The 13999-nt window shown below is 46.5% G+C and overlaps 1 protein-coding gene across 5 annotated transcripts in view; it reads right to left on the bottom strand.

Moving 5' to 3' along the window:
* Window positions 1-13999, bottom strand: part of LOC110533189 (lipopolysaccharide-responsive and beige-like anchor protein) — a 388104-nt gene that overhangs the window by 283774 nt on the left and 90331 nt on the right. For all 5 annotated transcript variants that reach the window (XM_036933632.1, XM_036933634.1, XM_036933635.1 and 2 more), the window contains exons 22-25: window positions 13534-13726; window positions 2795-4360; window positions 1925-2103; window positions 1075-1228 (exon numbers count right to left, since the gene is read on the bottom strand). In XM_036933632.1, coding sequence (XP_036789527.1) covers window positions 1075-1228; window positions 1925-2103; window positions 2795-4360; window positions 13534-13726 — 2092 coding nt within the window. The remainder of the gene's footprint in view (window positions 1-1074; window positions 1229-1924; window positions 2104-2794; window positions 4361-13533; window positions 13727-13999) is intronic.

The following is a 13999-nucleotide window of genomic DNA, read 5'->3' as shown; positions in this document are numbered from 1 at the left end:
CAGAGACAGACACACACGCAGAGACAGACACACACACGCAGAGACAGACAGACACACACAAGCAGAGACAGACACACACACACACGCAGAGACAGACACACACACACACGCAGAGACAGACACACACACACACGCAGAGACAGACACACACACACACACGCAGAGACAGACACACACACACACACGCAGAGACAGACACACACACACACACGCAGAGACAGACACACACACACACACGCAGAGACAGACACACACACACACGCAGAGACAGACACACACACACACGCAGAGACAGACACACACACACACGCAGAGACAGACACACACACACACGCAGAGACAGACACACACACACACGCAGAGACAGACACACACACACACGCAGAGACAGACACACACACACACGCAGAGACAGACACACACACACGCAGAGACAGACACACACACACAGAGACAGACACACAGAGACAGACACACAGAGACAGACACACAGAGACAGACACACAGAGACAGACACACAGAGACAGACACACAGAGACAGACACACAGAGACAGACACACACAGAGACAGACACACACAGAGACACACACAGAGACACACACAGAGACACACACACAGACACACACACAGACACACACAGAGACACACACAGAGACACACACAGAGACACACACACAGACACACACACAGACACACACACAGACACACACAGAGACACACACAGAGACACACACACAGACACACACACAGACACACACAGACACACACAGACACACACACACAGACACAGACAGACACAGACAGACCGACACAACAGCCAGCCAGACAGACCGACACAACAGCCAGCCAGACAGACCGACACAACAGCCAGACAGACAGACCGACACAACAGCCAGACAGACAGACCGACACAACAGCCAGACAGACAGACCGACACAACAGCCAGGCAGACAGACCGACACAACAGCCAGACAGACCGACACAACAGCCAGACAGACCGACACAACAGCCAGACAGACCGACACAACAGCCAGACAGACCGACACAACAGCCAGACAGACAGTGTCTCTCACTGAGGAGGATGTGGCAGCAGAAAGCAGGGGCAAGATGCCTCCACAGGCCATGATGAGGTTGTCCACCACCTGAGAGATGAGGTGCACTGTGTTGTGGACAAACACCACATTCTCACTGCTGTTCACAAAGTCCATCACCGTCTTAGTGGAGTGACTGGGAGAGAGGAGACGGGCACAAATTACACAGAGGTACATAGAAGCTAAACATTATAACCATTGAATCAATGTACAACACAATCAATGCCTTCAGAATGTATTCATACCCCTTGAAATATTCCACATTTTGTTGTGTTACAGCCTGAATTCAAAATGGATTAAATAGATTTTTTCCCATCACCCATCTAGACACAATATCCTATATAGACAAACGGAAACATTTTTTTTTTTAAATGTTTCCTAATTTATTGAAAATGAAATACAAAAATATCTAATTGACATAAGTATTCACGCTCCCTTGTCAACACTTTGTAGAAGCACCTTTTGGCAGCGATTACACTCGTGAGTCTTTCTGGGTAAGTCTCTAAGAGCTTTACACACCTGAATTGTACAACATTTGCCCATTATTCTTTTCAAAATTATTCAAGCTCTGTCAAGTTGGTTGTTGATCATCGCTAGACAACCATTTTCAGGTCTTACCATAGATTACCATTGATCTATTCTGTTTAAACTTCTCTGAGTTTTTTTTCAACCCTAATTTTACAAGGTAAGTTGACTGAGAGCACATTCTCATTTACAGCAAGTTGGTACAGTGAGTTGGAAAGTCGCCTGTCCGGCAACCATTCTAGTGTTAGAAATCAGATCAAAATGCTATGCAATTCTCCATGTATTTCAACCAATTCCCCTCCTTTACCTCCTCCACATCTGCACGTCAGTCTCAATGGAGAAGAGCAGGTCTGTGAGCAGGCGCTGGTGCATGTGAGACCAACGGAACTCTGGAATACGGAACATGGTGGAGCGAGCGGAGGAGCTGCTCTCTCTGGCCTGGCCTCCTGAGGCACCGGCTGCAGCCGCGTCGCCCTGAGGAACTTCCTGTGGTACAGCACTCAAGACGGTTAGCAGCAGCATTAGCATTAGCCATATATATATAAACAGGATTGGCTTAAGCTAAGGAGTAGCTTTGTCTTCAGCATTAGCCATACAAATATAAACAGGATTAGCTTTGTCTTTAGCATTAGCCATGTAAATATAAACAGGATTAGCTTTGGCTTCAGCATTAGCCATATAAATATAAACAGGATTAGCTTTGTCTTTAGCATTAGCCATATAAATATAAACAGGATTAGCTTTGGCTTTAGCATTAGCCATATAAATATAAACAGGATTTGCTTTGTCTTCAGCATTAGCCATACAAATATAAACAGGATTAGCTTTGGCTTTAGCATTAGCCATACAAATATAAACAGGATTAGCTTTGTCTTCAGCATTAGCCATACAAATATAAACAGGATTAGCTTTGTCTTCAGCATTAGCCATACAAATATAAACAGGATTAGCTTTGTCTTCAGCATTAGCCATATAAATATAAACAGGATTAGCTTTGTCTTCAGCATTAGCCATACAAATATAAACAGGATTAGCTTTGGCTTCAGCATTAGCCATATAAATATAAACAGGATTAGCTGAAGCCATATAGCCATACCCACGTACATACTGTATATTATAAAGCACTTTTCGTGAAAGACACAAGACCAGTAAATAGATGAAAGCAGTGATGACATACAGGTGTGGAGGTCTCCTTTAGAGCCAGTCTCTCTGTGTCTGAGGCCACACTGGACACATCCAGCCTGGCAATGTGGATCTCTTTGGTCTTGGTGGCAGAGCCAGGGCCCTCTGCTGCACTGTCTTTCCCTGCCTCCACAGCAGTAGCAGTGGCTACCTTCGGAGAGGTATCAGTCCTGGTGCTGGGGGCCTCTGTGGCCTGTGGGGCTTCTGGCTGGACCGCCTTGGTGCTGGGGGCCTCTGCTGGTGCCACAACCTGTGGGGTGTCAGATTTAGAGACAGTGGCCCCTACTGCTGCTGGTAGTATGGCCTCCAGGGCTGAAGGGGGTGATGTTGTGGATTCTAAAGGCTGCCGTGCTGGCTCTGTGCTGGTGGGGTCGGTGCCTGGTGCAGACGGGTCAAGGTCAATCTCCTCCATTTTAGGGGGTTGTGTCGGACTCTCCTCAGGTACAGAAGCAGGTGGTGTGGCTTGACTTTCCACTGCTGACTTTGTGACCTCGGCAACACTCTCCTCTTCCTTCTCCTTTCCAGTTTTAACCTCCGTCTTGATCTCCTCTGCTTTAACCTCTTCCATCTTCTCCTCCTCAACTACAACCTCCTCTGTCTTCACCTCCTCTTCCTCCTTTTCTTCCTCCTCTCCACCAGCGGCGGAGACAAAAGAGGATTCCTCCATGCTGTCGTCGGTGGAGCTGGGTCGGACCTGGTCACTGACTGACTGGACAGAAGCCCCGACCGCTGACCCCTCCTGGCAGGCCGAGATGGCAGCAGAGACCTGTTCCTCAGGTCGCTTTGCCAGTTCCGGTTCCTTGGGTTCGTTCAGGGAATCTTCAGACATAAGAACGTTGGAGGCTTTGCAGCTGTGCGTTTCTGACCCCTTCTCTCCATCCGTTTGAGGTCTAATTACTTTGTCGGTATCAGACGTTTTAGCATCGTCGCATGTTTCTGATTTAGCCACCTTCGCGTCTTCAGTTTCTGGCCTGGTCGCTTCGTCTGTTTCAGCTGTGCTAGCTGCTGCAGCTTCATCAGTCTTGTCTGTGGCTGTCTCAGTCACAGCCATGGCCTCAACAGTCTTACTGCTGACTTTATCCCCAGTAAGTTTAGCTTCAGTCTCCTGTGGAGTAGCTTCAGCTCTGTCACCAGCACCTCCTCTCTGATCCTCAGAGATCTGATTCTGGACCTGCTGTAGTTCCTCCTCCTCCTCTTCTTCTTCTTCAGCTCTGGCCAGCATGTTGGACACAGTTATGGGTGCTTGACCCCTCTGACTTCTATCTCCTTCTCTCTCTGGAGGGCTGGGGGTAGAAGCAGATGCTGAGGTTGCTGAGGGAGGGGTAGTGTTGGGGGACTCCTGGTTCTGGGGGACCCCCTCTGGGTCAATGGTGAGCTCGATCATGGTGGAGGGGGCAGTCTCCTCCCCCTGATCCCTGTTGGTCCGGAGCTGGCCCAGAATCTCAGAGTCTCGGCTGGCCCCGGAAATGGTCCGGATACCATCTGCATCGCCCTCGGAGCCCAGTCTCTGGTACTGACGGAACATACGGGCCAGGTTCTCCTTGTGCTGCTCAAAGGTCACCTGCAAACATAAACAACAAAGAAAGCAAAGCATTAGCTTCATTTGACAGGCGCCATGTGGGGCCTTACAACAAACTTTAGACCAGATTTTAGCTACATGGATAGATTTTTTACATTGTAGTCTTTCAGCAGAACTTTAGACCAGATTTTAGCTACGTAGATAATATATTTTTTACATTTTAGTAATTTATCCAGAGCGACTTACAGGAGCAATTTGGGTTAAGTGCCTTGCTCAAGGGCACATTGCTAGATTTTTCACTTAGTCGGCTCGGGGAGTCAAACCAGTGACCTTTCGGGTTACTGGCCCAATGCTCTTAACCACTAGGCTACCTGCCACCCCCATTGCCTGAGGGTCAGTGACAGAGTATCATCTCGTCACCATCTGGGAGTCAATAGAGGACAATTATCTGCTGTGGCATTTGAGGAAGAGACCATCACCCATCCATGTTAGCAGTCATAGATGAGTTAGTAGATACTGTAAAGTGTGTCTGTTGAACAGCGTCCGTGTGTCATCGGCAAATCATCACTCTCCTAATTTAAGGCTCTGCATTAATCACTGTGGCTCTGAGGACAGAAAGTCAAAGGGGAGTAAAGAGGGAGAAAATATATCCAAACTAGATCATCTACTCTGCTTTTAACTAAGAACATTTAGAGACCGAGAGAGAGACCGAGAGAGAGAGAGAGAGAGACACAGAGAGAGAGAGATAGAGAGACACAGAGAGAGAGAGAGAGAGAGAGAGAGAGAGAGAGACCGAGAGAGAGACCTAGAGAGAGAGAGAGACCGAGAGAGAGACCGAGAGAGACAGACCGAGAGAGAGAGAGAGAGAGAGAGAGAGAGAGACCGAGTGAGACACCGAGAGAGACCGAGAGAGAGAGAGAGACACCGAGAGAGACCGAGAGAGAGAGAGAGACACCGAGAGAGAGAGACACCGAGAGAGAGAGAGACACCGAGAGAGAGAGAGAGAGACACACCGAGAGAGAGAGAGAGACACACCGAGAGAGAGAGAGAGACACACCGAGAGAGAGAGAGAGACACACCGAGAGAGAGAGAGAGACACCGAGAGAGAGAGAGAGACACCGAGAGAGAGAGAGAGACACCGAGAGAGAGAGAGAGACACCGAGAGAGAGAGAGAGACACCGAGAGAGAGAGAGAGAGAGAGAGAGAGACCGAGAGAGAGAGAGAGACACCGAGAGAGAGAGAGAGACACCGAGAGAGAGAGAGAGACACCGAGAGAGAGAGAGAGACACCGAGAGAGAGAGAGAGAGAGAGAGAGAGACCGAGAGAGAGAGAGAGAGAGAGACACCGAGAGAGAGAGAGAGAGACACCGAGAGAGAGAGAGAGACACAGAGAGAGAGAGAGAGACACAGAGAGAGAGAGAGACAGAGAGAGAGAGCGAGAGACACCGAGAGAGAGAGAGAGAGAGAGAGAGAGACACCGAGAGAGAGAGAGAGAGAGAGACACCGAGAGAGAGAGAGAGACACCGAGAGAGAGAGAGAGAGAGAGAGAGACACCGAGAGAGAGAGAGAGACACACCGAGAGAGAGAGACACCGAGAGGGAGAGAGAGAGAGAGACACCGAGAGAGAGAGACACCGAGAGAGAGAGAGAGACCGAGACCGAGAGAGAGCGAGACCGAGAGAGAGCGAGACCGAGAGAGAACGAGACCGAGAGAGAGCGAGACCGAGAGAGAGCGAGACCGAGAGAGAGCGAGAGAGAGCGAGAGAGAGCGAGAGAGAGCGAGAGAGAGCGAGAGAGAGCGAGAGAGAGCGAGAGAGAGCGAGAGAGAGCGAGAGAGAGCGAGAGAGAGAGAGCGAGAGAATTTGTAATTAATTAGGCGTTAGTCATTAATGTTCTAAATTAGATGGCTACAAGGCTGGTCATTAATCTTCTGGTACTGGGTTAGCTGTGATTGTTAATCCATATCTGTTTTCTCAGAGTAGAAAAGTAAAGAGGCCTTTCTAAACGCACCGATAGTAACGTCCTCTCTCCGGTTTAACGACCACAGTCTAGTGACTTAGCCTTCTCCTCCCTCCTCACCGATAGTAACGGCCTTCTCTCTCCGGTTTAACGACCACAGTCTAGTGACTTAGCCTTCTCCTCCCTCCTCACCGATAGTAACGGCCTTCTCTCTCCGGTTTAACGACCACAGTCTAGTGACTTAGCCTTCTCTCTCCGGTTTAACGATCACAGTCTAGTGACTTAGCCTTCTCTCTCCGGTTTAACGTTCACAGTCTAGTGACTTAGCCTTCTCTCTCCGGTTTAACCATCACAGTCTAGTGACTTAGCCTTCTCTCTCCGGTTTAACGATCACAGTCTAGTGACTTAGCCTTCTCTCTCCGGTTTAACGATCACAGTCTAGTGACTTAGCCTTCTCTCTCCGGTTTAACGTTCACAGTCTAGTGACTTAGCCTTCTCTCTCCGGTTTAACGATCACAGTCTAGTGACTTAGCCTTCTCTCTCCGGTTTAACGTTCACAGTCTAGTGACTTAGCCTTCTCTCTCCGGTTTAACGATCACAGTCTAGTGACTTAGCCTTCTCTCTCCGGTTTAACGATCACAGTCTAGTGACTTAGCCTTCTCCTCCTCCCCCCTTCCCCATTAGTTTCTGCTTCATTTGACATTTAGCATTTTTTACCAATTAAAAACATGCTGCATTGCATTCAAAGTAGAGCAGTATGACCATATGGAAACTACACTGGAGTGGTTAGTCAGTGGAATAACGTCACACTGCGATGCAGTACATTCAAATGATGCATGTTGGCCTTAAATGGGTTTCTATAAAGATTGAATTACCATTAGAATGGGAGTACTGTACTGTATTCAAAACAGTGGTTAGCATAGAGCTACGATAAGAGACCAGCAGCACTGGGTGGCCAAGGCATCAGTTTAGCCGATCTGGTCTAATTTAATTCTAGTCCACGTCTTGGTTAAGGGTATGGAACATTTTTATGGTAGTGTAGGAAAACAGTGCAGGCTATTCTAACCTGACAGCTATTAGCTGGACGCGCTGTCTATAGACAAATCATACAGCGCTGCAAATTGACCTTACAAATAGCATTAAAAACAACAACAAAAATGACAAACTGAAAAAAAACATAGGTTATCAAATTTCAATATCCCTCTAAACACTCCACCTGTAAACAAACTGTATTCCAATCCATTTCAACTCAACATAATACAAACTGACATCCCAACGCAGACCAATCTGGAACCTGAATGCAATGCAGGGTTTGGCTGCAGTCCTCCATCCTTCTCTTAGCCCATTTAACAACTGTTCAGAGATCAGTCTGGGCCCCAGACCGCAGGCTGTATGGTGTGAGGCTGGGTGGCTCACCACTGGTCCAGGGAGACCCCCTATAGCAGGTTAGGACCTGGGAGTCCCATTGAGATCAATAGATAGGCGGCGACCACAAAACAAAGGGGAAATGGGGAAAGCCAGCGCGGCTCTAATCCAATTAGCTAAATGCAATTCCTCCCTCCTCCCAAATCAATGTCGTCTGTCTCTCTGCCTGCCGCAGTCCTGCCTGGACGGAACCCTGGACAGAACTCTTCCTTTCACTGTTTTGCTCTCTCTCTTTTTCCTCCTTCTCCCCCTTTCTTTTTCTTCTTCTCCCTTTCTCTCTCTCTCCCTCCTTTCCTAGATCATTTTCCCCTGATCATGTGAAGCAGGAATCCGAGCAGAGCACTGACTGGTGATGTCTTTGGGAACCAGAAGGGCGTCCATTAAGACCACATGGTTAAGGACAGCCAGACAGTTACATTGTCCTCCTATAGCTCACATAGTTGTGTTCCCAAGCTATGGGACAGAGTCCACAGGTGGGCCACCAGACAATTCTAAGTAGGACCAGATACAGTCTCATTTGTTTAGGGAAACTAAGGTAATACGTAGATATCCCAATAACTCCCACTGCTCAGCCTCAGCACTGTGGAACTTCTATACAACACACACTAGGCCTACAGTTTACCCTATGAGAAGTCCTGTAGACCGTATTGTGTGTGTGTGTGTGTGTGTGTGTGTGTGTGTGTATCCGTGCATGTGCGCAGCCCTGGTCAATGTTCTCCATGTCCTGTACTTCCCTCTCCTTTGTGGAGTTGTCGATGTGTCCATCTCTGCATTAAGGCTGAACAATAGAGAGAGTCTAGAGGCTACATCTCAACATGTTGAGTCTCAATACTGGGAGGCTTTGTACTGTGGATCCATACTCCCTTGTGTCTTGTGAACTGCTGCTAGTAGAGAACTAGCGTCCACATTAGAGTAAACACACAGTTTGTAATGTGTACAAGCGGCTATTGATCTAATAAAAGGGTACAAATAGACATGATTCAAACAGGACGATATCTGAAAGCCTCATCTGGCTTCTTCTGCTTCACAAGCACTCCTGCACTAATGTCTCTTCATCTGTTAATGTCTGATGTCATCATTTCCACAAGGTGGATGCTACAGAGAAGCCGACTGTTGACGCTAGAAGGATACGGAGTCCTTCACACACTGATGACTGATTTAGAAATCTTCCTCAAATCCAACTCATTTGTGTGCAGAGCTGGGAGAAAGGCATTGTGTGTGTGTGTGTGTGTGTGTGTGTGTGGTGTCAGCAGGCCCACCTGCAGAAACATCTGCCTGGTCTGCTCACACTGCAGCACAAAGCCTGCTGCTGCTCTGGCTCAGATAAAGGACACACACATTTGTGTACACACATGGGCGCGCACACACACGCTGCTAACATGTTGGTTCATTCATACAGAAAGGTGTGCATTCATCATACTTTATATACACATGTGCACTCACCCCACACAACCAACAGTTACACAGGCGTGACCTTTGACTGCTAACACACACAGGATCTGCCAGACAGTCATACATGTCCAGTTGCATCTAAAGTCACCCAGCAGGTCCCAGTGGTCCAATCACATCATTTCATATTATCCCAGGTGACCATTCAGGAGTCTGCAGCAGACTACAGGGACATCTGGAAGTCACCTGAACTGGTGTCATCTAGACTAGTGCTGCTTTAGCTCAGTCTGGGCAGGCAAGGAAAGATGGAAGCAATTTGTGAAAATCTCCCTCTATCGCCCTCTAGCCATGTTAAATATACTGTAGTACAGTTCATGTACCTCACTACTAACCCGGTCTTCTCTATCGCCCTCTAGCCATGTTAAATATACTGTAGTACAGTTCATGTACCTCACTACTAACCCGGTCTTCTCTATCGCCCCCATGTTAAATATACTGTAGTACAGTTCATGTACCTCACTACTAACCCGGTCTTCTCTATCGCCCTCTAGCCATGTTAAATATACTGTAGTACAGTTCATGTACCTCACTACTAACCCGGTCTTCTCTATCGCCCTCTAGCCATGTTAAATATACTGTAGTACAGTTCATGTACCTCACTACTAACCCGGTCTTCTCTATCGCCCTCTAGCCATGTTAAATATACTGTAGTACAGTTCATGTACCTCACTACTAACCCGGTCTTCTCTATCGCCCTCTAGCCATGTTAAATATACTGTAGTACAGTTCATGTACCTCACTACTAACCCGGTCTTCTCTATCGCCCTCTAGCCATGTTAAATATACTGTAGTACAGTTCATGTACCTCACTACTAACCCGGTCTTCTCTATCGCCCTCTAGCCATGTTAAATATACTGTAGTACAGTTCATGTACCTCACTACTAACCCGGTCTTCTCTATCGCCCTCTAGCCATGTTAAATATACTGTAGTACAGTTCATGTACCTCACTACTAACCCGGTCTTCTCTATCGCCCTCTAGCCATGTTAAATATACTGTAGTACAGTTCATGTACCTCACTACTAACCCGGTCTTCTCTATCGCCCTCTAGCCATGTTAAATATACTGTAGTACAGTTCATGTACCTCACTACTAACCCGGTCTTCTCTATCGCCCTCTAGCCATGTTAAATATACTGTAGTACAGTTCATGTACCTCACTACTAACCCGGTCTTCTCTATCGCCCTCTAGCCATGTTAAATATACTGTAGTACAGTTCATGTACCTCACTACTAACCCGGTCTTCTCTATCGCCCTCTAGCCATGTTAAATATACTGTAGTACAGTTCATGTACCTCACTACTAACCCGGTCTTCTCTATCGCCCTCTAGCCATGTTAAATATACTGTAGTACAGTTCATGTACCTCACTACTAACCCGGTCTTCTCTATCGCCCTCTAGCCATGTTAAATATACTGTAGTACAGTTCATGTACCTCACTACTAACCCGGTCTTCTCTATCGCCCTCTAGCCATGTTAAATATACTGTAGTACAGTTCATGTACCTCACTACTAACCCGGTCTTCTCTATCGCCCTCTAGCCATGTTAAATATACTGTAGTACAGTTCATGTACCTCACTACTAACCCGGTCTTCTCTATCGCCCTCTAGCCATGTTAAATATACTGTAGTACAGTTCATGTACCTCACTACTAACCCGGTCTTCTCCACCACTGTCGTGTACAGGTTTGGTCATTAGGATTCAAAAGAGGCTAGAAGTGAAATGTCTAGTATCACCTTATTTAAGCAGAATTATAGATTTTAAAAGAGCATTACATTAGGCAGAGGTGATTTCACTGTAATAATGTAAGTAATACATCAGTGATACGGGATTCAGTGTTCATGTAATAAGAAATCATTTGACTTAAAAAAAACAGCGTTATTTTTGTGGGAAATGTATAAATTAATTTATTCCATTTTCATAAAAATTCCCATAAGAAACAGAGGCACTTCTTTTCAATTGCGTAATGTACACAATGTGTTCCAAACTGCATATAAAACATGAAATGAATAGAGGCTTAGATGCATAGCAGAAGGTGTGTGTATACAGTATGTAGATACTTCTGAATGCGTGTCTGTATTTATCAGGATGCTCCCGGTGGGCTGGTTAAATTGATGAGGCCTTGTTTCTCTGATTGTTGAGGTGCAGCTCAGGATGAATATTCAATGTGTTCAGAATAGGCTTTCTAGAAACCTCAGAGCGAAGGAGGAGACAATGTGTGTGGGTAGAGGGAGAGAGTGGTAGACACACACACACAGACACACACACACACACCCTGCAGCCGTGGGAGGAGAGAGCAACAGTGACAAACAGCTCTGGTGCTACAGAGGTGGCAGGAAATCTATCAAACCGGACAATAAAATTGCAATTGAGTTTCTCCAGGATTTTTTTTTATAGCAAATGCTGTATCTGGATGGCTAGCGCCCGCCGCACCTCCTCAATTCAAAGACTGCATGGGACCCTCTGTCTGTGTGTGTGTGTGTGTGTGTGTGTGTGTGTGGGGTGCTGTTTTTAGATTAGTGCTGGGGCACTGTAAACAGAGCTAAGCAGCGAGAGCATTAATCTTGTGCAATTATGGGAAAAGGGCAATTACCATCTGTCCAGTACTGAAGAGAATGATCAACTCCTCTACTCAGTCGCACACATTTCTGCACAGCGGCTGGTATGGCAGTGTCGTAAAGTGAAACTACAGAGCAGCGTGTGATTGTGGCCATGTGCAACGTGCTACAGCAATAAGCTCGGGGCGACACACAACCCTAAACACACAAGGTGTTATTTACAAATAAACACTCACTTTGGGTTTATTTTGTACTGCACAGGACTGATGTCAATTGGACAAGCCTATGACTTTTAACATGTGTCTTCGCATCCGCTCCCAGCTCATTTAAAAGGGTAATGTTTCTGCAAAACTATTCTTTCATATACAATATATCAATAAATATGTGAAGAATCATTCATGGTGTGCTTTCATGGAAAAAATAACATGTTTTAAAGGTCTCGTGAATAAATGCTGTGTATTTACTGTTAGTCTACAGTGTAGAAAGCAATCATCGTGATTTGATGTTTAAGCTTGTGTAAAACTCTGAAGTGAAATAGTCCCTATCATTTGTCTATGAACAGCTTTAGTACAAAATGACATCACAAAAAGGAAATGACTGAAAAATGCCTGTCACGATAAGACACTTAAAGTCCCAAGGCAAAAATGCAGAAACGGCAGCAGAACCATTTGGAACAGTCTAGCCAGAATTGGCGGTGATGTCATTTTGTAGCTTTCTTTGGTTTTTCTTCCCCACGTCTCCACAACTACATATTAACTCAGCACTGTCCTTAACAATTATATGAGAAATCCTTCAGTCAGATATGATACTAGAGACACAGTTATTTTTTCGCATACAACCTTTAGGTTGGGTACACACGGACAGGCTTGAGGTTTTGGTCTCGCAAATACTGTGCAACCAAGCCAACCAACTTCAGTCCTAAGGAGAGAGAAAGAGCCAAATGGTGTAACTGTGACCCCTAGTGGCCTTTATCCATCACTACATCCTCAAAACTCCATAGACATCCACCGCAACACAAAAAAAGCCTCGTTTCCCTCAACCAACCTCCAATATGCCAAGCTTAATAAGCCACCCACACCACAATCCGACACCGACCAAATTACTTCACTGCCTTGGAACCTGGCTCCGTAATCCAATATCAACAATTCATTTTTAAACAGCCTTTTTTTTAAATTGAGTTTCTGAAATAAGAAGAGCCGGCAGTTTATGTTTAACTAGAGTGGGGAACTCAATACATAAATACATGACTAGAAGGGATGGAAGAGGAAAAAGAACAGATTCCATTAAGCCAGCACACTGCCGTTTTCACATCATAATCAGCACAAGATATCCACCAGGCTGGATCTGACGGGCACCGAGAGAGAGGCACTTCTCTGTTAGTCAGTCACTATTAATCTATGAGTGGGTCATTGAGGATAGGAGGGATCTTTGGACATTTCCTCTGAGACTGTTATTATGTCAGGATCAAACTTAAAAAAGGAAGCCCCTGACTGGTTGGATAGAGAGTTGAGATAGATCTTGACGGCTGAGCGCCCTGGAGAAGCTGAGGTAGGAGAAAGGGCAGCGAGGTGAGTGGAGTCTAATTTCAGCGTGCTAAAGAAAGAGAGAGAAAGTAAGAGGAGAGTTAATGAGAGCGGGGAGTGTGTGTGATGAAAAAGAGAAAATGACGTAGTTAAAAAGAGAAGAGAGAGAACAAATAGATTGGAAGAGCAAGAGAAAGAGTCGACAATCCACAGAGACGTGTAGAAACCTATCCAGAAGCCCTGGTGCTCTCCGTGAGACAGAGTTTGGTTGACCGTCTGACGGGGTTAATGAGCTCTCTGACCTTGGAGTGGGTGATGGACAGGGTGTCCACCCACACGCGCCAGCCGCCCCACTCGTACTTGATGGCGTGGTAGAGCAGGATGCGGAAGATGGCGTACACCATCTCAGTGACCTTCTGCTCCTCGCTGCTCTTGGGGTTGATGAAGCACAGAGAGAGCATCCAATCCTGCCACACCGAGCACTGCAGCAGGCTCCTGATAGGCACACACAAACACACACAGATATGAGCGCTCCGAAGAAACTGTATTGCATGTGCGTGCATACACACAAACATAACACAAACATTTGAAAACATCCTGTACTCTGAGCATATGAAGGACAAAGCTTGTTGGCCTCACTGCAGTAAAGCCCCAGCACGGCGCCAGCATGAGGAACTGGGAGATGTTTTTCTGGCATACATCCCCTGTCCGATTACATGTACTGAACTCAACCAGAGGGCTGTATTGAAGTGCTATTGGTGCAGACCT

This window comes from Oncorhynchus mykiss, chromosome 10 (genome assembly GCF_013265735.2).
Source record: "Oncorhynchus mykiss isolate Arlee chromosome 10, USDA_OmykA_1.1, whole genome shotgun sequence".
Classification (NCBI taxonomy): domain Eukaryota; kingdom Metazoa; phylum Chordata; class Actinopteri; order Salmoniformes; family Salmonidae; genus Oncorhynchus; species Oncorhynchus mykiss.
The sequence above is the reverse complement of the archived record's forward strand: the minus strand, read 5'-3'. Positions and strand labels throughout refer to the sequence as shown.